A 27603-nucleotide genomic window follows, 5' to 3' on the forward strand; every position below is an offset into this window, starting at 1 on the left:
TGCACAGGTACAATGTGCGTTTACGATGGTGACTGGAGGCATGTAGGTATGTTTGGCAATCCATAGGTTTTGGGTATAAGATGGTTTTTATGCTTTCAACGTGTATTTATACAGTGGTGTCTACAAAGTGCATCTTGCGTCAATTGGTTCATGGTCAGGTTGATGGTGGGAAGGAAGTTTCTGACGCCCTGGTGAAAATTTTCCAGTGTTTCTTATCAAGCATTCTTTACAATAACCTTCCTACCTTCTGACTAGGATAAAAGGACTCAAATCTCCACTTGTACTCAACTGTATCAGATGAAAGGAGTTTTTACTTTCAGAGGTTATACACCAAAAATCTTCTTTGTCTCTAAGGTGTCACTGGACCTAAATTTAACTGTTCTACTGCAGACCAACACAGTTATCCTTTGAAATTATTTTAAGTAGCTGCAACTGCTGGTTGCCCTCTAACATGTCCAAAAATTTATGGTCCCATTTTCTCCTATTCTTATGAACACTGTTCACCATGGTAAACACCAGGCTACTCACAAAAAAGCTATACTGAGATATAAGGCATCCCTCATGAAAACTTGATCAACTACACTACAATTTTCTAAAGTTGCTTTTAATGTTATTAGGCATATTGCCCAATCAAAATGTTATCCTGGTGAGAGGAATTTTTTTCTTCTCAAAACACCTCTTTGCAAATTGACTTCCTATAGCTTCCATGCTTAGGTCCAATTCAAAGCAAGGTTCTTCAACGCCTAACAACTGTCATTTCACAGTATGCTTATTGTTACAAAAAGTTTGTATCAAGGATATTCAACAAGATGTCAATGGCTTTCATCATTTTTTCACATTTCTTCTTCAGCAACAGGTCTTCTAGAGAATTATCTGGAACATGAAGATGGTCGAGAAGAACAGGTAAAAGAAGATCCACAAAGCGCTCAGCCATAGCACAATGGCCTGTGTCAATAACATCCTGTAACAGAGACATGTCACGCTTGTTGACATCCAAGTCACAGATGAATACATTGTGCTACTGCTACCCAAGATCTGTTTTCTAGGTTCAACAGTACCTCAAGCTCCAGGACACACACCCTCTTTCAATGCTTCGGACTCTTCAGCTTCATTGCATTATTTTATAACTGCATGTTAATAACAATCCTATGTGTTTGAATATTCATTTAAAGGCAATTACAATATCCAGGGATGATAATTTTATCATCACGGAGCGAAGCTACTTCAAAATTTATAGCACCAGAACAAATATAAACATTCATTTGTACATCTGAAAATATATACACTTTAAGTGGCATGTTAATAAGCCCAACCCTGTTTGTTACAGGTCTTTTTTTTAGACAGTGACCCAAAGGAGCACCCTACTTAACTGCCTTACAACACAATCCTGATCCTGGAGGCAGCCAGGGATGGCACAGAAAGGCAGAAGAAACAAAAAACCTCCTCAGCTGCCTCAAAGCCCTCCATAGTGGAAAACAAAGTTACACCACCTCCATCTTCCCTGCCACTAGCATTCCTGTGGCCAAAGCCCAGTGGCAGGTGATTAATGTCTGCTCCACCCCCAGAAAGCCTCCAGTTGTGCCTCCCTGTTTGCCCTCCCAATCAGCATAAGTGACACTGACACCAGCTGGGTGGGCAAATGTGTCGGCGTGAGCTTGCACGCCTCCTATGACCGTTCCATCACCACCACCCATCTCGATTGGGTCTCCAGTGTACTGCCAGAAATGTGAGCATAGTTTGCATTTGGCATACTGCTAAACTTCCAGTACATCATTTCCTTCTCTGTAAAGCATCTCTACAAAGCCCTTTTGTCCCATAAAACATATTTGCTTACTATGCTCTTTGCACTCTGGTTACACTAGCACTCAAACTACACTGCCACCATAACTTAACATAGATTTCATTTTTGTTTGTTTTAATAAGGTAGAGTTAGTTCCACATTGAACAGGATGGCACCTAAAAGACAGCAAGGCTCCAGCCAGGCCAGAGTCCCAGGGAAGGGCATTCCCATTCCAAAGGTAAGGCATGACCACCGAAAGACCAATGGCTCATTTTAACGATAAAAGGTAACTGAATTTCAAATATGAAAGCAGAAACCCAGGATACTTGGAGTAAACCAAGGTATCTACTTAATGGAGTCAAAAAGTATGCAGAGAAGCATGGCTTCATAAATTACCAAGGATGGCATTCCAAAAAATATGGGGGAGGGAGAATTTCTTCCAATCATCAACTCCAGCTTGTATCACCTTATTGCTTTGCAGCAACCATATCATTTTAAGTCAGTATGCTGAGGGCCTGTTAAGATCGTGGCTATGTCTGCAATATGAAAACAGCAGCCAAGAAAAAAAACTACCGAATAAGCTTAAAATTCTAATTAATTCTCAGAAAGAAGGCAGCTGCAAATTGAATGTTTAAGTAGGGGAATTTTAAAAATCTGAAGAGCGTCAACATTAACGTATATGGTTAATATGAAAGAAGGATAGGCTGTGATTGTTTCAGTAATGAAATTAGTTTGAAAAACGTTTATGGAAAAAGACTTTGCAAGTTGTCGGGGTTTTTTTTTTAACAAAATCTTCACAGACAAAAGAATATGTAGCACATTTTTAATATAGACTGAAACAGTTCATCTACTGTAGCAACATAAAATGTAGGGACAAATATTCAATAAGCAAGTGTTTTCTACTGTGCTCTCATACACAAAGTAGGTTGTTTAGATATTAGAATGTAAACGGTTTTATTTTGATTATTTCCAAGGAAAGGCTGTGTTTCAGTTGTGGATTTTACAATTTACTAATGTCTTTACTTCTAATATGGTGCACACATTTAGGGAAGATCCTGAACTTGCAATTTCTTTGGAAGCTTGATCATATTTGTAAAAGCCTTTATTGTGATTGGAAGGGTTCCCAGATTACAGCAATCATGCAGGTGTTTTATTTGCTATTTATAAATAAGGGATGCAATCCAGCATGGTTCAAAACCTTAAACTGTTATATTTTATTTATTTATTTGGTTCAATTTATATGCCTTTTTTTAGTTTCTGTAGACTTAAACCTAATAATTTCCACATAAATTTAAAAATAAATTATTAAAGTATCTGGGAATAGCTCAATGGAGTAGCCTGAAAAAGTTCTATATAAAACATTAAATAGGGCCATTTAGGAATTACTTGGTAGCTATGTCCCAAAGAAAGTGGTAGCGATGTCCCAAAGAAAGAGCTTTTATTTGAGCAAACATTCCATTCAATTATTGAGGAATGACTACATCTCAGTATTAAAAGAGTTTGGTACCTCAAATATCTCCCTGAACAGCTCCAAGGCCAGAGTTGAGCAGTTTTCAGGTGCTTCCAGTGGCTGATTTGACCAGTGCACTAAAAGAACAGATGGCTCTGAAGGCTTGGACCGAGACACAAGTTTTGAGTTTCCACAGCTTGCCGTATTTGGTTCCAATACTGCTTGACACAAGACATGACGGAGTTCTGGTACTGAACAGAAGGCAAGAAGTAACTCCAATACCTGGTTAAAAAAAATGAATTCCATGTGTTTTCTATCTTCTCAGGCAAAATATTCTTAATAGCAGTATCAAAACCTGGTTCAGATTTCTGCTATAAAGCAATTTTAAAAGCTTATATAACAAAGCATTAACTCATTAACAAATTGTTTTTTCCATTACCCCCAAGAATGTTAGTACGCTGAAAATGTCGTTTTATTCTACCAAAAATCCTACCTTCTCAGCAGGAGATAACAAAAAGTTACACTTCAGTCTCCCTCATACTAATCAGCACTGGCTGGTCTGGCCATGCAGAGGTCTTAGCCTTTAATTTGCCATATTTTGGATTGCTATATTTTGGATTTCTATATGCAATTTGTCTTCTCTACCACTGATCAATAGACAACCAGTCTCCAAACCAGAGGCAATTCTCACTTTTGTCTTTTGGAAATATTTACTAATTCAGAGAGAGAAACCAAACTTCAGAATATTTCTCACTTGGTATACTAGGGATATTATTCAAGGAAATATATTATTCACCAATTCCAAAGGAAATAAATTGAAATTTCTCCTGGACAAAACTGTAGATGTTTATGTAACTGTATGTATCAATTAAAGATTTCCTTATTACAAAATATTCATCCTATATAACAGTTGGAATTACCTACAGCACATGACTTATTCTTAAAAAAGTTTTTTTAAAAGACCAGTAACACAAAGTATATATGCCATAGCTATAATTATGTTTAAACTCATTGTGTTACAATGAAACACAACACTAAATGCCATCATGTGTAAATTTCTGTAGCTGTAATCAACGTACTAAGGCATGACATTACACTTAATGGGGAGCTGGAATTAATAAAGGGAATGCATGGGGTATCTGGATTCTATAAGGTGTTTATATACCTGTACTTTATTACTGTAAAATTACCTTTGCTGAAGAATCAGGGTCCCTTCCTTGAAGGAGGCCCAATACCTGATTGAGGCATGATTGAAAATGTTCATACCTGCATTGCCACACACACACCAAAAAAAAAGTTGTAATTCATGTTTTAGTTGAAGTATTTGATCATTAAAAGCAGAATTTCCTATTAGCCCACAAGAAGGATTTTCACTGTTCATACCCCGTTTCTAACTGATGTAATAGTTACAATTAATGGGTCATAACAGGTGCACTAAAGCTTGCTGTGTCAAAAAATGTTACCTTCAGGGAGTATGCATCAAACAAATATTTGGGATCCAGTTAATAATGTCCAATTCATGGAACACTGAGCTGAAAACAGAGGACAGCAAGGTGCAAGATTCAGTGCTTATTTAGTTCTTCTAGATCCCTATGCGTTTCTCAATTTGCTTTGTCAATGTCTATAGAGGTCAAAGTTGAGAAATTTCTATAAAAGATCTTGATGAAGCAAACTGCAAAACGCATAGGGATCTAGAAGAGCTAAATAAACTCTCAACCTTGCACCTTATTCTCCTTCTACTAACTGGTGGGTTCTCATTTTCTCCTGGCACTGAGTTAAAGAGCCAGTACTCATATTATTTTAATAAGGCCATTCCACTTAAACAAAACAATGCCAGATTTCAGGTCATGAAAATGGGATTTGCCCCATCCTCTTAATGATGCCGAAAAGCACATGTCTTATAATGATAATCATAATTTCACATGGTGAAGAAATCACAGAATCATGCTTTCCACCATAAGTGCCTGGATGATCAGGATTATTACATAGGAGCCTACATGCACAAAGCTAAATGCACACAGATTACAGCAACCAGTACAAAGCACAAAGATGGTGCCTACATACAGTGGCCTACAGGGAAACATGACCAGTTGAGACCTGGAAAAAGCTGTCCCGTTCATCACACATAATTCCCAATGTACAGAACTACAATGAAAGAAAATATAATGTAGGCCTCTTGACAACAGATAGATGATCACATATTGGAACATTGTATTGTTGCTGCAGGCCTGCTGTACGCCGCCCAGTGCCCTTCGGGGATGGGCGGTTTAAAATCCAATATATAAATAAATAAAATAAATAAACATGTCTCTATGGCAAGAACTCCCTGCAAGCAGAAAATCAGCACAGCAAGCAAAGAGAGAGCTTAAATTTTTCCACTGCTGTTTACTTTAGAGTTTTCCATGGAAATAGTTTTCTAAGATGAAACATGATTCTTCTATATTTAGAAATTTGGGCAGGTAACACATGTAAAAGCATATGAAGGAATATCTTGAAAATATCTTAACTGAAAAAAGTTACTGTGTAACTCATACTTTGTAAGATAACTTGCAATCTTAGGGTTCTTCAGAAGATCCATGAGCAGATCAACAGAATACTTCCTTGTCAGCGTTCCATCTCCATTCACAAGAATGTTGAATATCAACTGGAAAGTCTGATGAATGTTTCTGGAATGGAAAAGCTAAAACAATCCTGTTTTTAATCTTAATGAGATTGCAGCCATTTATATCAGGGCAAACCTAAATCATAAAACATGGTTAAAGCAAATATGAGTCAAGACACACATAGTGAAATAGACTCACAACGCTTGCCTTATGCAGAATGATGGAGTGATATTCTACATCCTGCCAGAAATATTTTATTTATAAAAGGGTTAGGTATATTAGGAGCAGCAGTGACATAGTGGTTAAGAACAGGTGTACTCTAATCTGGAGGAATTGGATTTGATTCCCCGCTCTGCTGCTTGAGCTGTGGAGGCTTATCTGGGGAATTCAGATTAGCCTGTGCACTCCAACACACGCCAGCTGCGTGACCTTGGGCTAGTCACAGCTTTTCGGAGCTCTCTCAGCCCCACCCACCTCACAGGGGGAAGGAAAAGGAGATTGTCAGCTCCTTTGAGTCTCCTTAAAGGAGAGAAAGGGCAGATATAAATCCAACTCTTCTTCTAAACAGAACATTACTTGAAAACAAACAGAATACACACACACTTACCTTATCTCCAACTTCTTCATTTAGTGTAAGGCTTGATAATATTGACAGTGCAAAGACAACCACTGTTAAACTACTGTGAGCCAAGAAACTGATCAGAGTGCGATAGAAACCCTTCACATTGGTCTAGTGCAGGGGGGGGGGGGGTGAAAGAAAATTTTCATTTGTTTGCTGCAGTATAAGTCAATGTACCACACTTACCAGTTAGCTACAATATTAACAAAACAATTGACTGTCCAAAACTTAGTTGTAAACAAGCAAGCAGAATTCCTACGTAAAGCTATAAGTGACTGCATAACTTTACATTCACTTTACCAGTTTCCACTACAAATGACAAGGATTTGAGGTAAAAATAACCACTCATGAATACAGATTGATACTTTTGATACTTTAGACTTATGGTAGTCAGATCAAGAAAATTCAAGGATACATAGCAACTTCCACTACTATTTATGTACAAACACAGTTGACATCATAGGGATCAATCTATGCTCACAACTTTTCATTAACTAAAAAACCTTATAGTTTGTTGGAAGCGCAGTTTTCAGTATGACTAATCCAAACAAGAATTCTGTTATGCCAGCACACAAGAATGTTTATAGTTAACCCAACTGCAGCCTTTCCACACTATATCAGAAGCAGCGGTTAAGAAGTTTTAAAAGCCACTTGAGACAGTTTATGTAAATACAACAGTTCAGTAAAAAGTCACACTACACACATGGATCTCCCTGAATATATTCAAACCCATATGTTTTTCCATTACTACTTAGTAAATCTTCTGTAACATGAAATGCAAATATTTTAACTTAATTTAGTTGTGAGCATAAACCGTCAACAGAAGGCTACGCGTACTTTATAATGATAAAATATGAAATGCTGTTTTTTGTCTAGGTCCAATTCTCCAATGGCTCTGGTTTGAGTAACACACAACTAAGATAGACAAGAGAAGACATATTTACAGCTTTAGCAAAGAAAAAAAATCCCAAATTAACCAGGGCATATTCTCCCAACTTTCACTTCTTCCAGATGGGCCAGATGTAGAGCAGGCCCACGACAATACGTTTGCCCCCTCCACCAATGGAGAGGACAAAGTTGCTGGTGTCCAGGCACCCCATAGCTCTATGGCAGTGAAACCCAAAAGTGGGTGGTGCCAGAGCTATGCTGGTGTCCAAATGGATGCCTGTGCAGGGAGCATGGACTGTTTCTGGGGATGGATCCAACAGCAGTTGGCTTCCACCAAAGCTTTAGAGCTGGGAACACCACAACCCAGGCCCCCAAAGGGTGGGGTAACTCTGTTCAGCCCTATGAAGGACTTTCAGGTGGTTCTTTTTTCCCCTTTTTTGCTGCATCCCCATACCACCTGAAAGCCCTCAGGTGGTGATGCAACAGCAGAGCTATCCCCAATCATAGCGGCCTCTGGATTGGGCAGTAACAGTGTGATCCTAAACACAGTTACACCTAAGCCAATAGATTTAAGATTGCTTAAGATTGCACTGGAAGACTTCAAATTTTTTAAAAAGAGACTTCATAGCCTTCTCTTCCATCAATCAGATACAATTAAGTTCCTTACCAATGACTTGATGTGTGCTTGAATGGATAGATTATGTCGACACAGATTTGCCATAAGTCCCAGGCATGGTATAGTTAGCTCATCTTCTGTGGACTGACTAAAATAAAAGCCCAGAATAAGCAAATGTCTTGCAAAACTCTAAATTTCCTTCCTTGAATAAATTCACTCCTACAAGTCATTTCCTTAAATGAATTTTCACCTTGCTGTACAATTTAGCAGACTGGTCCCACATAACAGAACACACGTTTCATTAATTCATCATATGCTCAGATTCTGTTCTTCTGCAAACTTTGAGCAACAGTGTAAAACCACGGTTTCCTATCAAGGACAACTCCAGTTGTTACTTCCACCACTGGAAAAGTATACAAACAAAAGCAGGGATGTGGCACTGGTTTACACAGAGATAGGTCTTGGCTTTGCTCTCTATATGCAGGATTGCCTGGACAGGGTGTTTGCTAGTAGGTGATCTGTTCAGCTATTGTTAATGACATAGCAAATAGCCTAAAGATGAATGCTGCAGTTTTGTTCTGAACAAGCCTAGGCCTAACTACTACTCGCACAGAAGACAGTCTGAGAACAGGAGAAAAGATAAAGCTTTGGAGAAATTTTCCACAAGACCTGGTCTTGTTTAAAAATTGAGTTATTTCACAAGAGACAGCACAATCTTGCACATTTACTGAAAAAACCCTGTTTGAGTTTAATGCATCAGTCAAGTAAATATTTTCCCTGAAAAGGATACTTACATACGATGCATTAGAAATGAAATTAATTCATCAATGTTAGCACTGGCATGGAATACTCTTACACTGTAGGTCAGTTTCTGTAGGAGCTGAATACTCTAAAGAAATAAAAAATAAGCTAATTGAACATATTCACTATTCATCCCAATGTATAACAAAAAGAAATTCTTTGAGGTTCAAGATATATTTCCCATGAAGATAAATATTTTATGCATTTGTATTGCACTTCAGATCTAAAACTAGATCAAGCTTAATTCCAACAGTAAATTAAAACTCAAACTCATAGTATAGTGCAGAACAGATAACAAAACAACTTTTTTTATATTAAACCACTCATATACAGTTATAAAAACAAGCAAAATTAGTGTTCAGTAATTAATATGGCTTGTCTGATTTAAACACTAAGCTTTTTCCATCTTGTCTGACTAAAAAAATTGGTTTTCAAAGCATTAAAATAATGTTATTGCCTTTTGGTCCTATGAACATCAAATAATTATGTCATACTGTAATGAACAGTGTGATGTACTCCAGTACCCTGCTGCTTTATGCACTAGCCAGATAACTCATCTTAAAAAATTAACCCTGTAGTATATGAATTGCCACAGCTGGACATCTATCAGCAGTATTCTTCCAAGCATTTTGATGGTTGGAATCTGACTGACAAATTTTCTAGACATCATTACAAAGGTTGTGGCATTTCCCCACCTCGCCCGGGGTTCTTGGGCGGCTGATCCTTCTCTCCTTCCCTGACCTGGGGGTTGGTCGCCCCAGACGGTGACTCTTCCAACTGGCCCGAGGAGGCAAGAAACTGGTTTACACGGCAGCCCTTGCCCATTGTTCTCAGGGTCTCCGCGGTTTCTCCAGAAATTAGGGACCACCCTATCAGTTTCTGCCATCTCAGACCTGGCAAGCTTCCAGGAGGCTCGAACTACACCCCATCAAGCTTGTCAGCATGGCCAATTGGCCATGCTGGTAGGGGCTGATGGGAATTGTAGTTCCTGAACATCTGGAGAGCCGCAGGTTCCCTACCCCTGTCCTAGCAGGCCTCTCTGCCCTCCTTCCCCTGGCTGACCTGAGAGTTCGAACCCTCCCTCTCTCACTCCCTTGTTGCTTCACAGGGAGAGGAGTTTCCAGGGGTGTGCCTCTCCCGTTACTTCACAGGGTTGGGACCAGCCTAAACCGTGCTCTAGGTTCTGGCAGGGGTTTTTGGCTACAGGGTCCTCTTCCCTCCTTCCTACTTCCCACCATTGATCTATCCCTTACCCTTGCCTTTTCACACCATTACTCACATTCCCTGCTGCTGCGGCAGCTCCTGTCTCTCCCTTTCCCACTTCCTTATATCCCTTCTGCCCTCTCATTTCTCTCCCTCGTCCCAGTTGCTTCCCCAGCCCATTTCCCACATCTGCCTCAGCTGTAGGCGGGCGAGCCCTGCTGGGCCTAAAACTCCTCTCTCCCCTGCCTTCCTCTTTGAACAAGTCCTCTGCGGCCTCCGCTGCCGCTGCAAGAGGCTCCTCTGCAGCCTTCACGTCCCCCGCAGTGCTGGCCTGCGTGTAACCCAGCGGGGCGAGTCCAGGCGCTGCAGCCGAGATTATTAGAGATCACAAATATTAAATTCATGGTCACAGTATACAATAAGCCTCAGCGAGAGGCATATTCTTTTTGGTTCCTACAAAACTGTTTTCAATTCATGTCCAGATGCCGGGCCCCCTCCCTTCCCTTGCATGCCACCCCTCCCTCCGCCAGGGTGGGTGGGCCATGGATACGTGACCAGCACTTAAATTGCAAATATGTCATGTATGACTGCCAAATCTTAAATCACTTATGACTCGCATAACCTTCTATGCATTATATGTATCTGGTTTCTTATATCATACATTAATCTTATATTAAAATGTCAGCAAAATGTTATAATTCTTACCGGAAGTAACACCACATCAGCAGCACTGATAGAACTTCGATGAACCACATTTGCTAGAACACTACCCAGATTGTAAGTATTCTGAAGAGTTTCTCGGGCCTCATTGTCTGAAACTAATACACAAACATATAATTGAAACATCAGTGATATCCTCAAGATCAAAAGCAACAGGCCTACTATGATAGAGTAAGCAAATCTTTTTTCCTTAAAAAAACAAGATCAGTCCACTACCACTTATATTTTAATCAGCAGCTGTAGCTTACATTTTAAAATTTTCTTTGGAGGTATTGGAAAAACAAGAGAACAGTTTCTCAAACTGAAGAAGGCATTTTAGTTGCTTCTGTGTTTCATGTCTCTAACTATAAGTAAATTACTTACCTAATTGAGAGAGTAAACCAACCACAGTTAAGGTTAACTCAGAACTTGTATTTGGGTCATCAATGAGTTCTACTAAACAGCTAAGACATTCACTTGGTAAAGTTTGATTTGATGCAAACAATCTTGTCACCTTCAGTCCTGAAATAACCTGGCAAAAGAAAAACAAATCAAACAGATAGGGTATATCAATTATTTATTTCAATATTTATATTTTGTTTTTCTCCCCAACTGTGAGACTTAAAGTCTCTTCTCTTCTTTGTTACCCTCACAACATTCCCGTGAAACAGGTTAGACTGAGAAAATCACCAAACAAGTTTCCACAGCAGAGTGGGGATTTGAACGTGGGTATCCCAGATCCTAGTCCAATAATCTAAGTCTAACCACTAACCGCTAGGGAACAGCAGTGGCGTAGGAGGTTAAGAGCTTGTGTATCTAATCTGGAGGAACTGGGTTTGATTCTCCGCTCTGCCGCCTGAGCTGTGGAGACTTATCTGGGGAATTCAGATTAGCCTCTGCACTCCCACACATGCCAGTTGGGTGACCTTGGGCTAGTCACAGCTTCTCGGAGCTCTCTCAGCCCCACCCACCTCACAGGGTGTTTGTTGTGAGGGGGGAAGGGCAAGGAGATTGTAAGCCTCTTTGAGTCTCCTACAGGAGAGAAAGGGGGATATAAATCCAAACTCTTCTTCTTCTACACCAGGAGTCCCCAAACTACCCATAAACACCTTTCATGGTGCCTGCCAAGTCTTTTTAGAAAGTGGGTGAGGCTTTTGCCCAGTAAAGTATCAGATTGGCCACTGAAGATTTGATTGGCTGTGCAGATTTTTAGAAACATTGCTTTGGTAGCCTGCAGCCACCATAGTGTTTCAAGTTGGTGACTCTTGCAGTACACCATGCTGGATCTTACCTACACATTGGTAGCTAGATCTGTGAGTTACCTGGGAACTTGAATCAATATATACAGTTCTTGCCTTATGAAATATGCAGAAAGAAAATCAAAGCAAGAATCCCAATGAAGAGTAACACTGACAGCAGCACAGAAAGACTAGGAACAGGAGAGCATCATTGGTTCTTAAAAAGCACTGCAGAAACAGATAAAACTGAGACTGGGAAGGGCAACCATGAAAGACCTAGAAAAGATTTTTAAGCGTAAGGATCTGTAACTGGCAACCAAGATCAAGTCAACTCATGCTACAGTAGTTTTTATTACTATGCATAGGTATGAAGCTGGATGAATAAAGCTGACAGGAAGGAAGTAGATTCCTTTTTAAAGTGATATTGGAGGAGAATGACAGTATTGTAGACCACCAAAAAAAGTGGGCTCCAGATCAAATCAAGTCTAAACCACCCCTAGAAGCTCAAATGACTAAACTGAGGCTATGCTACTTTGGTCATATAATGAGAAAGTGAGTCACCAGAAAAGACAATAATGCTAGGAAAGGTTAAAGGCTGCAGAAAAAGAGGAAGACCCAACTTGGGATAAATTGACTCTATTAAGGAAGCCATGACTCTCAGTTTGCATGAACTGAGAAAAGCTGTCAATGACTGGATGTTTTAGAAGACTTTGATTCATAGGGTTGCCATGAGTTAGAAGCAACTTGGTGGCCCTTAGCGCACACACATAGCCAAAAACCAACTATAGATACCTTAACACAGAGTTAGTAGCGGACGCAGCAGTTCAGAAAAAAAATCGTATAAAAGTCTTTGCTTCTATTGAGTTACTTCTTCACTGGGAATGGGGAGGTATAATTGGTGATCAGATGCATAACAGTTGGAAAATTAAAGCGGAGTAATAAGCCGTTTCAGGCTAATATGATAATGAACGTACCTATTTGGTACACTACAATGAGTACAATTAGGGTTTTTTAAAGGTATGGTAGGCAAACAATAATCGGAAGTTTCAACTTCATAAATAAATATGCATGTCAATATCCAAAGGACCCCTCCCCCGCAACAAGCCCCTATTATTAGTCCAATAACACCGGAGGCAAGAAAAGGAGAAGGTAAGCCCCGGTAGGTCCCTGGCAGCTGTCTTTCACCTCCAGACTCCTCTGCAAAAGCGCCGCGTTAGGCTGTGTACGCGCAGCCCGGTACTGGGACGCGGCCAGCAAGACCGATTTCATACTGGCTGAGGCATCCATGGTGCTACCTCTCCTACCAGTCCTTGCTTCCACCTCTTTAGGGCAAGGAAATCGTATTTGGCGCCCCAGCCGCCATTTTGATGCGGGGGCCCACTCAGAGAAGCCGCGCGCGGCGCCGCCCAGAACCCCGGGGCATGTCGGGAACGACAAGAAAGGAGGCCGTTGAAGGCCCGCTGGGGAAGGGGGTGGGTTGAGTGGTAGGCTCGGCGAAGCGGAGGAGGCGGGCGCTTGTTGTTGCGCTCGAGGTATTTCCGTTTGTGGTTTCAGCTCTCGCCACGCAGGACGTCTTCCTTTCACAGCTGAACGTGTCCCGCCCCCATTTCGGCTTGGCTTCCTACTGAATAAGCTGGAGGGGCCAGTTGTCTGGCTCTGTATTCGAGGAGAGTGTGGCATACCGTGCGGAGTAGTGCGATGGACCACCTCGTTGGCCAAGTGCGAACCAGTCGCAAATCCCCGCTGTGCTACGGAAGTTTTCTGGTGGAGCTTGGGCTAGTCCCAGGCGTAGACTACCTCACGGGGGTGTAGTCAGCAAAAAAATCGAGAAGAGGAGAATGATGTCAGCCGCTTTGGGTCGTTGGGAAAAGGTGGTGTATAAAATAGGGAACAAATCATGTTCCTTGGCAATGTGAAAGTTGTGGGTCATAAACGGCTTGATCCGCAAACGCTATGACTGTGTCGTTGCCTGTAGATTAAGATATGATCAGTATGGGATATTTTTTTTTTGCTTCAATGGAAAAATCATTGGAATTTATGAAGATCCATAGAGATCTGGGGTGTTGTGTGGTTTCTGGGCTGTACGGCCATGTTCTAGCAGCATTCTCTCATGACGTTTCCCCTGCATCTGTGGCTGGCATCTTCAGAGGATCTAGAGATCCAACTTTTACCTATTGGGAAAGCAATTGACTCGCTTGCAGGCACATGGCAGGGAGGGATATGGCATAATTCATCCTTGCACTTTATCCCTATAGCATCTTCTATTCTCCTGAGCTCAGCATTGAATGTGATACTGATATACTTTTTCACCCTGTCTCACAGTCAGATTTCTACATGTACCTGTCTAACCAAAGTAAAGAGAATGATTCATGCATCTGATAATGTAGTTCCAGTATGTGGAACCATATTCCAATTTATAAAGTGTGGTGTAATGTTTAAAGTGTTGGGAGTATGACTTCACTTCCCATTAAGTTTACTGTGTGACCATCTATTTTCCAAGGCTGTTGTGGGGATAGCATAGACAATGGGAGGACCATAAATGCTGCCCTTTCCTTAGAGCAAACATGTGCATTCGATAAATTAAGCTATCACAGAACTCTCTTGTGTGTTTTTTATATTGGACTAAGTCTAATCTCATGTATACTTACACAAAAGGAAATTTCATAGAAATCAGTGGCTTATTTTGAGACTGGGTAAAAGTTGAATTTAAATTATTTTAAATGGATTCCAATGATTCTACCATTGAAACAAAATAAAGTTCCAGACATATTGTAGATCATACCTTAGTCTACAGGCAGCACCACAAAAATTGTGTCCATTGCTTTGTGGCATCACAGTGGCACTGAAGCATGGATCCTCATGGACCCCTGAAAGTTCTGTGCAGGACACCCCAGATTCATCAAATCACATATCATGTCTATAGCCACAGATTGCACCACAAAAACCATGGGTCCACTGCTCCATGGTGCAGCCATGGCACAAAAACATAGTTCCAGAGCATGACACTTCAAGATTTTTGCATTAGGCCCCTCAGAATTCATTAACTCGCATGTCCATAGGCATAGATTTTACCACAAAGATGGATCTATTGTTTTGTGGCACAAAAACATGGATCTGATGCACGAATCTTCATAAATTGGCCAAAACAAACAAAATGAATTTCAACAGAGATAAATGTAAGATACTACACTTTGGCAGAAAAAATGAAATGCACAGATATAGGATGGGTGACACTTGGCTTGACAACACTACATGCGAAAGGGATCTGGGAGTCTTAGTAGACCATAAGCTAAACATGAGTCAGCAGTGTGATGCGGTAGCCAAGAAAGCCAATGCGATTTTGAGCTTTATCAATAGGAGTATAGTGTCAAGATCGAGGGATGTAATTGTACCTCTTTATTCTTCATTGCTTAGACCTCACCTGGAATATTGTGTACAGTTCTGGCCACCGCAATCCAAGAAGGAACGGGTCCAGAGGAGGGCACCCAAAATGGTAAAAGGTCTGGAATCCATGCCCTACGAAGAGAGGCTTAGGGAGCTGGTGAAGTTTTAACAGTTTAGTGGCAACAGTTTAGTCTGGTGAAGCGAAGATTAACAGGAGACATGATAGCTATGTTTAAATATTTGAAAGGGTGCCATGTCGAAGAGGGAGCAAGCTTTCTGCTGCCTCAGAGACAAGGACACGGAGTAATGGATTCAAGGTGCAGGAAAAGAGATTCCACCTAAACACTAGGAAGAGTTTCCTGACCGTCAGGGCTGCTCGACCATGGAATTCACTGCCTTGGAGAGTTGTGGAGTCTTCTTTGAAGGTATTTAAACAGAGGCTGGATTACCATCTGACAGGAGTGCTTTGATTGTGCGTTCCTGCATTGCAGTGGGTTGGACTTGATGGCCCTTGTGGTCTCTTCCAACTCTATGATTCTAATCCAGGATTTTTGATTGGGTCACCCCAAATTCACTATCAAATCACATATGCCTGTAACAAAATCCTATGGTACAAAAATCACAGTTTCACTCCATGGTGCTACCCAACATAACAACATTGTTCTGAAGCATGGATCTTCATGAGTTTGTGTTACCTCAGATTCACCATTAAGTTACATATGTCCTTAGTGACAGTTTGCATGACAAAAGTCTTACTGTGTGATTGTTTGCAACCAACATTTATATAAAAATATTTAAACAACAATTTGGTCTCTTTTGCATTCTCTGTAGAACTTTTCAAAAGCCAATTCTGGTGTAGTTGTCTAAAATATCCCACCTAGCCTGCCTCTCACACTGCCAAGCTGAGTTATTTTCCCCACTGCTACTTTGAAAAATATATTCATAACTGTTCAGCTAACTGTTAAGGTAACAACAGTGATCCCAAAGCTCCAGAATCCTCATGGATCCTCAGGAATTTTACATGGGCTTACTCAAAACTTATTAAGAAACCACATGTCACATCCATGTCCATAGAATGAACTACAAAAAACAGGTACTGATCTTTGCAGCACTGTTGTGGAGCAAATGTGTAGTTTTTATAGTGCCTATAAATTAAGGTATGATGTATGATGTGGGTTATTTTGTTTCAATGCAAAAATCGTATACATTCATGAGGGTTTGTGCTTTTGCCGCACAAAGTATTACATCAATGTTTTTCGTGATTTGTTTTGTGGTTCTGGCCTTGATAAGATTTGATACTGGTTTTGGGCTTTTAGTCTTTTCCTTCTTGTTTTAAAATGTGTTTCAGATCATGATGCAACTGTTTTTGATCATGGAGGCTGTTTTCGTTGCCCCCTGGTGAGAACTGCACAATTACATTTCTTTATCACGATTCTTACCAAAATCCCTAAAGGATTTTGACTCCAATGGGTCAAAATCTAAATATGATGGAATAATAATTGTATAATGTTAAAGCCTTTAGACGTTGTTCAGAGAAAACACTATGCAGCAGAACCGCAATCTAAAAAGTTGTATGCTGAGTTACCCATTTTTTAATCATCTTCAGTGAGAAAAGTTAATTGCCTATTTTTAATGGAATTCCTGTTATAGGTCCATATTCAGCTTCTGGATAAATAAACAAAATGTTTACTGATAGCTGTGCTATACCCATCCCTTTCTATTTATTTTTGCTACTTATTTCTTTCATTTCCTGATTAGTGGTCATGCACCGCATGTCTTGAAATTGTTATACTGACCTTTTGTTCTTATGCTATTCATATGTTGAGAGGAGGAGCCTATAAAGTAGACTTTTTCCTTGGTTGTTTCTCTAGGATCCATCTTTTTAGGATGCTGTGACTCTGTAAGGTCGTCTCTGGTCCTCTCTTTCAAGGATCTACATGCTTGAACCTAAATTTTAAATACTGTTCCTGCATACTGCTTCTATTTTTGATAAGCTTTGTTTCTGTTGCCCAGCTGACCCACTTTCAGCTCTTCCTTGTTCTACTCTAGGTGTTTTGTTCCTCTTTACTACGGTACATCTGTGGGATAACCCCTTAGTGCCTAGATTATACAGTAATGTCTAGGTGCAACTGTGATACTTGCTGACCAAGCTAATCATAAATCTATCACCTTAAGTCACATGAAAACCAAACTATAATGTTTAGTTGCTCTAGGACCACTATGGGGTAAACAGGTTGTGGATTGTAATCAGTTTATATACATCAGCTACTATTTCCTGTGACCACATATGCTTACAGAGATGAAGTTGAAGGGATGAAGTTTCACTGGTGCTAGGTAAACAGCATGAAAGTGTTAAATCCTGTGTAAACCAGGTGCTAACTTATTTCCCATCTACTTCTGACATGCTTTAACACATACAAAGTGTAAGAAGTTTAAAAAAGGAGTAGTTATTGCAGAATATTCTTTCTTATAATATGGTGTATTTTCTCAGCTTTTCTAGCTAGTGATGTGATGCACAAATGGAAAACACACAGCACTATGATACTGAGATGTGTAATAATATATTTATAGATGGGATAGATAAGAACTTGACATGAAACTGCCATTTTGAACAGCAACCCTGTGGTTATATTGGGAAATTCTATTGAAGAAAATGCTGCTAAAAACAGTGAATGTTGCAAATAGAAGACTGCCAAAGTCATTTATGTAGTTCAAAGTTGATGCTGTGTGGCGGGTTCTAATAAGCTAATCTGTTGAGACAGAAAAACAGGAATAATTCTTTTGACATCTGATTAAAATAATAAATTTATTGAAAGCTTTTTTGGCACAGAGCTACTTTATCAGATACATGAATGTATAAGCATATATATCATGACATAACAAAAAAGGGGGGGAGTTGTGTTTAAGTGAGACAAAAATTAAAATACAAGAAATAAATGATGTATCACCTTAAACTTATAATTAAACAGAATGTTAACATTACTGTGCACAGCATTATAATACAGAACCCAGTCAGATTAATAGAAGACCCAATCAGCAAGGGTGCAGCTACTGGTGATGAGCAGGCATTATGTTGAAAGAGCAAAACTTATTTCATTCTGGTTCAACATCAATATAATCTGCATCTTCAATTTCTGGAAACAAAAAGATAAGACAACTGATTATTTCTGTGATTGTAACATAAAGTGGGTAATTTATTGGTAGACACAAAAGAGATGATAGCTTGTATTAAATCAATTTCTGTTGAAAGATACTGTGTACTGCATAATGACAGTACATATAACAAAGAGCCTGAAACCAGTTATTAAGGAGTCACCTTATGTACTAAAGTCCTAATGGCTGAATTTGTGCAAATCCCTGTTAGGAGATGCAGTGCAGAAGTAGCAGGATATATACTTAACCTGATTCTCATCTGCTATTTCTCCACTGCAATTTAACTTTAATAGTTAAAGTTAAGACTCTAATAGTTTCTATAATAAATTACATGTATTGAACCTAGTACAAAATCAGCTTGCAGTCATACAACTGGAAGGAAGTTTTTTAGACCACCAACACTCAGAGAAAGATTTTTCAAAATGAAAAATCTTCTCTGAGTGTTGGTGGTCTAAAAAAAATGCAGTTTGCATACCTGTGGTGAGATGAAAGAGATTAACTTGCTTTTGTGATTCTCATATGTTTGGGTAGTTTGTTTGTTGGTTTGTATGTGTCTTTTGCATTCTTTAGAATGCAAACATAGATCCCATGGGGTGTCTTTCAGCAGAATCTAGTCCTCGGAAGAGACAGCAATTGCAGGCTAAACCAATTCTATTCAGTTCCTTTGGCCCCTTCCACGTATGGAGAATCATGCACTTTCAATCAAGTTTCACAATTGTTTGAAAGTGGATTTTGCTATTCCGCACAGTAAAATCCAGCTGCAAAGTGCATTGGAAGTGGATTGAAAGTGCATTATCCTGCATGTGCAGAAGGGTATATTGGATATAATACTATTGGATATAATACTTTTTACTGAAGAAGATGAGGGTTTATCCCCCATGAAACAGGAATTTTTGTTATCTTGAAAGCTTGTCTGAACTCTTTTGTTTGTGATCCTCTTTGTAGGACATTTTTCTACTGTACCAGGTATATTTCTGTGAGTTTATTTTGTACATGGTTCAAAACATGTAATTTATTATAGAAACTATTAGAGTCTTGCCTTGAATTATGGTCTAACCTGCAGGATAGTTTTTTGGTGGGTGTCAGTTTGTACTATTAGAAGTAAGACCATTCCATAGGCGAAGAAACACAAGTGTAGGACGCTATATAACCTGGGTTTTTTTTGGGGGGAGGGCTTTGCACAGGTCCCACCCCCAAAACAAGTCTGCCCTGTTTTATATCTCCCAACCTGGGTTTTTTGAAAATCGCTAAACAAGCGAACCTTTTGAAAAAATCTCTGGTCGGAGCCGCTCTTGAATAAATGGCTTTGTTCCCCTCCCTTACACTCCATCCTCCATTGTCACGGAGAGGCTGCCTGCCATTGCCTGGCCATTGCAGGGAGGCCCCTTTTCCTTCTTTAAAAAAAGTTTGCGACTGGTCATATCATGGGGCATTGATATGGCTGTGGGGGGTTCATCACTGCATGCCTGTGTAGCTATGCATGGGTGGCAGGTAAATTTTTAAAAATAGAAGCATCTCTGTGCAAAGGCTTGACAACAACCTGAATTGTTGCCGTGGCCTCCAATCTCTGCCTGCATGGAACACATGTGAATGGGAAAACAGGAAAATGGTTTCCTTTATCATGATTGCACCCCATTATACATTTGCTGTGTGGAAGGGGCATAGTCTACCGGGCTTATGCTACATTAAAAAAGCAGTTGTAAGGAAGCTAGCTACACTCAACTCTCAATGCCCTTGTTTTCTTTCATAGACCTTGTGGCTTAAGATCATTTAATGAAAGAAAATGGTGACTAAAATGGACTTTGTATACCAAAGAATGTGATCTACTACTGAGTTGAAACCCCGCACACTTTTTCCACATTTGATCTTGAACATCCTATGATTTCTTCTTTTTCTTGTTTTGACTTACAACTTTTCCAGGGATCACAGATCTGTTTCCTTAATTTGTACTTGATTTTCCTGAGATTTATCCAGGCCATGTTTGGGTGGTAGTTACAGTGAAACCTCAGTTTTCGTTGATAATCCATCCGAAAACAATTGGCGAAATCGAAACTGACGAAAACTGAGGCAATGCATAGGACATTTCCATAGGAAATTAGCAGCGAGGTCACGTGGGCAAGGCGACGAAAACGGCAAAATCTGAGGCAACCAACGAAAACCGAGACAAAATTTTCACAGAAAAAATCGACGAAAACTGAAACCAATGATAACTGACGTCAACAAAAACTGAGGTTTCACTGTATTTACTTGACTTACAACTGTCCTGGGAGCCAGAAGGAAGAACCAGAGAAAGGACTGAAGCCTGTGCTTGAAGTACATGGAAGTGTTTGTACTTCCAGCCAGAAAAAAATCTTATGGTGAGATATTGCCCTTGTAAGAAAGACAGAAACCTGGACTAGAGACCTGCACCCTTTTAAAAAGTGGGAAAAATGTACAGTAGATACTATCTATAATTAATCAGGTATAAATTGTACGTTCCCAATCTGTTTATTAACACTGCTTCTCATCATTACTTTTTCTACTATATACTGGAATCCTGGCTATGAGAATTGGAAGTAAAACATTAAACATGTAGTAACTAAACTGAGAGAACATAGTATCTATGATCTTTGTTCCTTGTTGTGGTATAAGCATAACTTAGGGAATTGGTATGCATATTAATAGGGCATTTATTTCCTTTACGTGTGTGAATAGATCTCAACAGCAACAAAAATGACAAATGAAATTTCATAAATGTTTCATTTTGAAAAGTGTCCTAAATCCAAGTCTTTCAAGGTTCAAGATAAAAATGACTCACCCATGCCCTTTTTGTTCCCCAAAATAGAAAACATGGTCTTCTTAGTATGTGAAAAACATTGAGAGCCAGCATGGTATAGTGGTTCAGAGCAGGCAGACTCTAATCTGGAAAACTAGGGCTGTTTCTGCACAGGCGGAATACAGCGTCCCAGGGATGCTAAAAACAGTGTCCCTGGGGAGGGGTTTGCACGGCTGCCATTGCTGCATCGCAGCAGCGCCGGCCTCGCAACCCCCAAGTGGTGTGAAGCTCAGGGAGCGAGGTTTTTCAAAAGCAGCGGCTTCCAAACACTGCCATGCGAATGGCAGCAGCTGGAAGGCACCATTACCCCTCTTTCCCGAACTCCTTACCGTCCCCTCCTAGCTTCCTGCGCGTTGCACAGGCCAGGGGGCACGCACGCCCTCCCTGTGACTCTAGAGTTGTCGCGCCGACTCACCCCCTGAGCGTGGCCGTGTGGAAACGGCCTTGGTTTGATTTCCCACTCCTCCACATCAGTCTAATCTGGTGAACCAGATTTGTTTCTACATTCCTGCTAGGTGACCTTGGGCTAGTCACAGCTAATTCATAACTCTCAGTCCCCCCTACCTCAAAGGGTATCTGTTGTGGGGAGAGAAAGGGGAAGGGAGTTTGTAACCCCTTTTAAGTATCCTTACAGGAGAGGAAGAGTGGTATAAATCCAAACACCACTTCTTCTGATCATTCTTCTCATCTGTTTCACATTGGTAGAGTGATTTAAATCAAGATACTCTAACAGTGCAATCCAGAGGGGAGCAGATCACTGAGAAGATGGTGTGACCCTTGTCTCAACATAAATGCCACTTATGCCGGTACAAGGGGCATTTATACTGGCACAGGAGCACTTACGCTGGTACTGGAGTGCCTCACAGTGGCACTAAAACACCCAGGTGCCAAAGTAGCCATGGTGCCAGTACTTCTCCATCACAGAGCCTGCACTGATTCCAATTGGGATATTTCTGTGACCAGAGCTGGCTATAGTCGCTTTCCTGATCCTTTTTGGCCCAGAACGTCATGATTTGTCAGTGTAGACTTACACCAGCAAAAAGGTAGGCACAGCCCATTGTGCTCCATTGGGGGATTTTATAAAGGTTGGGAAAGAATTGTGTTCGGCTTGATGACCACGGCACAGCAACCCTCTTGGGAGACAGTGTGGCTGTGTTGTCTCCTGACGTGCTGCAACTCCCCTGCCCCCAGGACTGCAATCTCCATCATTGCTTTAAAGCAAGTTTCTGATCACTGGACAAGCATAATGTTTGCCATAGCAGCTACAACTTGCTGATCCAGTGGAAAGGCCACTGCAATAAATATGACACATAATTATACTGTAAGATAAAAGACTATCAGCATAGTATAATGGTTGGTGTTGGACTGTGATCTCAGAGATCAGGTTCAAATCCCCACTCTGCCATGCAAGCTCAATGGGTGATCTTGGACAATCTCACTCTCAGCCTAACTTACCTCAAGGATGCTGCTAGTGAGGATAAAATGGATGAGGACAGAATGTTGCAATAAGCCACTTTGGGTCCCCATTGGGATAAAAATTGGGATATAAATAAATAATTTACAACATTACATGCATACTCTCCACATTATAGAAGTCAAGTTTCCCCATGGCTAACTTTCTTCCATAGAACAACAGCATTAACTAAATGACAAAGATGGTCAAGATTCAGTTTTAAAAGATAAATACATCAACATGCTGATTTCTACTAAAATGTGAAAAAAACTTAACTAGGTTATTTGAAAGAGAGACAATAGCTGTAATTACACTTTTTACAATATGATTTTACACCCCCCCCCCCGAAAATCCTTGATTTTTATTTATTTTAAAGTGCCCTGCTTGATCTTCCATACTATAATTTAACATAAAGATAGGTGCTAGGAGAGGTACATAATCTTAAAAAAATATATAAGGGTGCCTTTGTTGAATTTCTACCTGATGTTTACTTCCAACCCCGCCAAGTCTTATATTCTGACTGATTCAAAACTTCATACATAAAATGTAAGGTTTAAAAAGAATTCCCCTGAAAGACAGTATGAACTGAAAGTTGTATTTTTCAAAGCTTATATATAGTCATGAATGCTGGTTCCAGTCCTGCAGTTGGAGATTAGTGCATCTGAATTCATATAAAATTCCTTCAGAAAATGTTTTGGATTAGCCTGCATAGATAATTTAACTCCTTCCTCCATGGGCTTGTCTGCACTGAATAACTTTTTGAAAGGCCACGAATACTTCTGCTGTTGGTCCCTGTACCATCATTTCCTCCTTTATACAAGGTGGCGTATCTTAACTTCCTCCTACCTCAGAAATCTACCCAAAAGATGTTTTTAAAAGGCAAGGAAAGCCTACAAAAGGTCTGTTTCCAAATTAAAGAAAACTTAGTTGACTGATTAAAGCACTGTTTTAATTGCATAAATTAGGATAATAATTTGAAGTAAAAGAAATTGTGTTTTTGTGTTAGATTATGCACTTACGTTTCACAGCAAGTACCACCCTAAAGAGGTATTGCTTTTAAAATGCAAGAGAGAAAAATTGTCTGTTCTAAAATGGCACTAGCCAACTTTAGGTTTAATAAATACTTTCTGGAGAAAAAAATAAGTCTGTTCCTTGACTGACCTTTTATAAAAAATATTTATCATTGATTATTCCACAGAATGCTATAGCTCCACTATTTTAAGTTTATTTTGTTTTTTTAAATATATTGTCTAATCCAGAGGCACTTCTTTTTGAGCATTTTCTCTGAAGAAATGAAGAACATGTTCATTTTTTTTCTCCCTCAAAAAGGCAATTGTATTTTTAGCTAAGCCTCTATTGCAGTCTTGTTTGCTGAGGGGAGGGGACCACATAATATTTCCTGTCTGGAATAATTTTATTAGTTTGCCATTTGATTTGTTATGCACATTCTTACCAGCGTAATCTGAATTTCCATGGCCATGCTCCGACCCCTGCTGGAATGTTGATCTATTTACTGGATAGCGCAGATGAATTACTAGTCCTTGATTGGGTTTTTCATACTTAGCAACTAAATCCTTTAAAGTTCTGAAGTCCTGTCTTGGACCTGAATCAGAAGTCTGCAAAATAATGTGAACAATATGTGGATTGTTGCTAAATTTACATTTAATTCTAAATGTGAATAGCAATTGGTTTTTGAGTCAAAGAATATGTATGATGAAAGATTATTTTTAGTAAAGCTCATTAATAATGCAATATGAATATTTCACTATCATGAAATAAGTAACAGTTAAGAACACAGCTTTTAGATATTTTCAGGGATGTAGTGGTGTTGAATCAGAATCCATTCCATTGGGAGCTGTGGTAGATGGACAGTCCAGATATTAAGATGAAATAGGACAATGCATGTTTACTAAATTTGTCTTTACCCGCAGACATTTTCTTACCTGAATAACGTAATGTCCATTACGTTTCTTGAATATTCTGTAAGTGTAGACAACCTCTTCATAGCTGAATATTTTTTTAAAAAAGGAAAAGTATTAATTGTGAGATTATTAGAATGTTGAAGAGTCATATATATTTATGTCTGTATCATGAAAATCGTTATCTGGGGAGTATATGGAGAAAAGGTCATCTTGGCTACCAAGACGTTGCTTCTCACCTATTTTCAAATAATACCAGAACTTAACTGAAGTTGCCTGTGATAGATTTCTGGCTAGTCATATTGAATGACATTTACCCGCAACTACGGTTACAGTGCAATCCTAAATGGAATTGGACTCTGGGTATAACTGTTTAGGATTGTACAGCTACCCATGTTTCCCCTAAAGTAAGACAGGGTCTTATATTAATTTTTGCTCCAAAAAATGTGTTAGGGCTTATTTTCAGGGGATCACTTATTTTTTTCCATGATTTTGCACCCCCCATGTGACCAGATCAGCTGCGCCAGAGAATCTGTAACTAGGGCTTATTGTTGGAGAAGGGCTTATATTTTAATCAACCTCCAAAAATCCCGAAAAATCATGCTAGGGCTCATTTTCGGGAGTGGTCTTATTTTTGGGGAAACAGGGTAGGTTTGTAATTAAGTAGAATTAGGCTCCTGCATAATAGCCAAGTCACAAAGTCTCTTATGGTAATAGCAGACTGGTAATGGTTCTTATGGAGTGTGTGAGAGAGAGTGTGTGTGTGTGCAGGGGGTACATCAGTGAAGATCTGCATTAATATGTGAAAAAACAGATCTCTGATGCAAATACTACTATTCTTATGTACATGTGGCCAATCATGGGTCGTGCAAACAAGGTGAGACGAACATTGTTTCCTAGCAGTTTGGCAGTGCTTCAGATATGGGAACTGACTCTACTGTGAAATCACCATGCTGTACATGGTTCCATATATTCAAAAGGTGCGTCTCCAGTACTATATAATGCCCTTGTGAATAAATGTTATGCTATTGTATGATAGGGTGTGAATCAAAACAGATTGGCAATTTCAGAAAGGTGTGGATTTTACTTTTTGAACTAAACTTCCTAGTTTGAATACCCTTTTGCAAGGATTCTGGAAAAAAACTGGATTTTTATCGACATTTGTTTGACTGGAAACTTTTCTGCGTGTACATTTACTACATATCTTTATTATTATCCTACTTTTTGATCTGAGCCTAGATGACTGAACAATGTACACTACAAGTCAAACCAGCTACATATCTCTCTGAGAAAAAAAATCAGACTTTTCCAAAAATGGCAATAGTTTTCCCATCCCCCCAAAAATCCCAAAACAGGAAAAAGTATTAGTCCAGATGTGTAATTCCCTAGAAATCAGTGGGGCTTAATGATTCATTGTCATAAAAACTCATGTGGAAGTAACTCTAGTTAAACTATTGGGAAATGCTTCAAAATTATATACAAATTTAAGCTTCTGTAGATTGGGAGCTTCCTTTTTAAAAGACAGAAGAAAGATACCACTTAAAAGAATAAGAAAATACTTACAGAACACAAAGACACAAGACTCCCGGTATGCTCTCGCTCTCTCGTAATAAAAAGCTTCCATTCTTTCCTTTATGTATCAGTACTTCTTCACACATTTCCTTCGTTATATTTCCATGGAAATACTGCAGCTCCATTTGCCTATGAAAACTGTTTTACAGGTTAGCTCTTAAAATTCTCTTGAGAAGAGCACCTGTTCCTAACTCAGCTGAAACCATATTGGTGAGGAAAGGATGTTGAAATGGATGCAATGCTGCGTGGGTTTAACGTGGTTTCTCATCTCTTTGAAAAAGATTCAGACACCTATCATTTGGCACAGGAAGCTCAAACTGATAAATGGTTTAGTCATTTGCAGGTATCTTAAAGCCCTCAGATTTGCATTGTAAGCAAAGAATACCATTTTGAGTTGTCTTGAGAAAGTGGAGATGAAGGTTTAGCCGAGCCTAGATTATATATTATAACAGATTTTAGAAGTACTGTCAGTGTGATTCAGACATTCTTCGTATACAGTGCTTTGCTGAACACCCTATGGGTATAAGCACAAGGATCTGTCTGGCTTGAATAAACCAAGCCAACCAGAAGGCCTTAGGGTCCATTCATGTGTTTGGTACTAATAAAGACAATGACACCATAATCTCTTTAGTGTCCCAGTTCAATAAAGTTTCTTGGATGCAAAGATATAAGCAAGGGAACTTCCTAGTAGTATTTTTTTATACAAAACTAGCGGGGCCCGGCCACGCGTTGCTGTGGCTTATTGTGGTGAAATGGGAAAGGAACAGTAGCAGCAAATCATTTGCAGAGGCACAGCTGATACTGTGTGATGTCATTTATGTGTGTGACCGCATTCCTTGGGGGGGGGGATGGAAAGGCACCCCTCCCACACATCTAGGCTGGCTGGTCACAATCCTTTACTTGGGAGTAAGTTGGGGTGGTGGCAATGGGTGTCGCTTCTGAGTAAACCCTCTCAGTCCCGACTCAGTCATTCAAAGTATGTCACGGTTGCTTTACTGAGCTTACTCCTGAGTAACGCATGCCTCGGAGGCAACCTTGTTTTCTGAACTGTAACCTCAGTATTCAGGAAATCAAGGTTGGTTGGGCACTCCCCTCCCTTGCATGCCACCCCTCACTCTCTCCCCTTGCATGCCACCCCTCTCCCTACCTCCCTCCCCTTTCCCTTTGCTAGAGTGTGTGGGTCATATCCAGATACTGGTCCCCCTCCCTCCCCTCCCTTGCATGCCACCCCTCACTCTCTCCCCTCCCTAACTTCTGTTCCCTTGCATGCCTCCCCCTCCATCCCTTCCCTTTCCTTCCGCTGAATGTGTATGAGAGTAGGTGTGTCGTGTGGTAGTAGTGGGTGAGGCTCAGAGAGTGAAAGGCATCTGAGTGTGAGGGGGGGAACCCCACCTGACGTCTCACACGGCA

At 40.0% G+C, this 27603-nt stretch overlaps 3 protein-coding genes across 8 annotated transcripts in view; 1 reads left to right on the top strand and 2 right to left on the bottom strand.

The window, feature by feature from the left end:
* The window catches only part of CIP2A (cellular inhibitor of PP2A), a 32320-nt gene extending 18910 nt beyond the window's left edge, over positions 1-13410 (bottom strand). The window contains exons 1-10 of one of the 4 annotated variants that reach the window (XM_048494578.1): positions 13083-13410; positions 11044-11191; positions 10666-10778; positions 8751-8845; positions 8008-8104; positions 6441-6563; positions 5738-5910; positions 4421-4496; positions 3288-3512; positions 802-961 (exon numbers count right to left, since the gene is read on the bottom strand). In XM_048494578.1, coding sequence (XP_048350535.1) covers positions 802-961; positions 3288-3512; positions 4421-4496; positions 5738-5910; positions 6441-6563; positions 8008-8104; positions 8751-8845; positions 10666-10778; positions 11044-11191; positions 13083-13184 — 1312 coding nt within the window. In that variant the 5' untranslated portion in view covers positions 13185-13410. The remainder of the gene's footprint in view (positions 1-801; positions 962-3287; positions 3513-4420; positions 4497-5737; positions 5911-6440; positions 6564-8007; positions 8105-8750; positions 8846-10665; positions 10779-11043; positions 11192-13082) is intronic. The other 3 variants (XM_048494579.1, XM_048494580.1, XM_048494581.1) reach the window with 3 other exon arrangements.
* A 60-nt stretch (positions 13411-13470) lies between these two features.
* LOC125431614 (T-cell receptor-associated transmembrane adapter 1) overlaps positions 13471-27603 on the top strand; it is a 54116-nt gene continuing 39983 nt past the window's right edge. For 2 of the 3 annotated variants that reach the window (XM_048494583.1, XM_048494584.1), the window contains exon 1: positions 13471-13768. The gene's annotated coding sequence lies outside the window, so the exon portion shown is untranslated. Of the gene's footprint in view, positions 13769-16645; positions 16680-27603 lie in introns of those variants that run through there. The other variant, XM_048494585.1, reaches the window with a different exon arrangement.
* On the bottom strand, positions 18018-26427 carry LOC125431615 (SH2 domain-containing protein 1B-like). The gene is made up of 4 exons (XM_048494586.1): positions 26185-26427; positions 24646-24709; positions 24156-24318; positions 18018-18415 (listed from the first exon to the last, which is right to left on the bottom strand). The coding sequence occupies exons 1-4, from the start codon at positions 26316-26318 to the stop codon at positions 18375-18377; spliced, it is 402 nt and encodes a 133-aa protein (XP_048350543.1). The 5' UTR covers positions 26319-26427; the 3' UTR covers positions 18018-18374.

The sequence above is a fragment of the Sphaerodactylus townsendi genome, linkage group LG04 (assembly GCF_021028975.2).
Source record: "Sphaerodactylus townsendi isolate TG3544 linkage group LG04, MPM_Stown_v2.3, whole genome shotgun sequence".
Lineage (NCBI taxonomy): Eukaryota > Metazoa > Chordata > Lepidosauria > Squamata > Sphaerodactylidae > Sphaerodactylus > Sphaerodactylus townsendi.

What these genes read in the sequence shown, in the direction of transcription:
- LOC125431615 (XM_048494586.1), bottom strand. Translation starts at nt 26,318, where the DNA reads ATGGAGCTGCAGTATTTCCATGGAAATATAACGAAGGAAATGTGTGAA. An exon ending in GTCTTGTGTCTTTGTGTTCT is followed by an intron (nt 24,710 to 26,184) that starts GTAAGTATTTTC and finishes AAAAATATTCAG; the next exon opens with CTATGAAGAGGTTGTCTACA. An exon ending in TGGAAATTCAGATTACGCTG is followed by an intron (nt 18,416 to 24,155) that starts GTAAGAATGTGC and finishes TTTTGTTTCCAG; the next exon opens with AAATTGAAGATGCAGATTAT.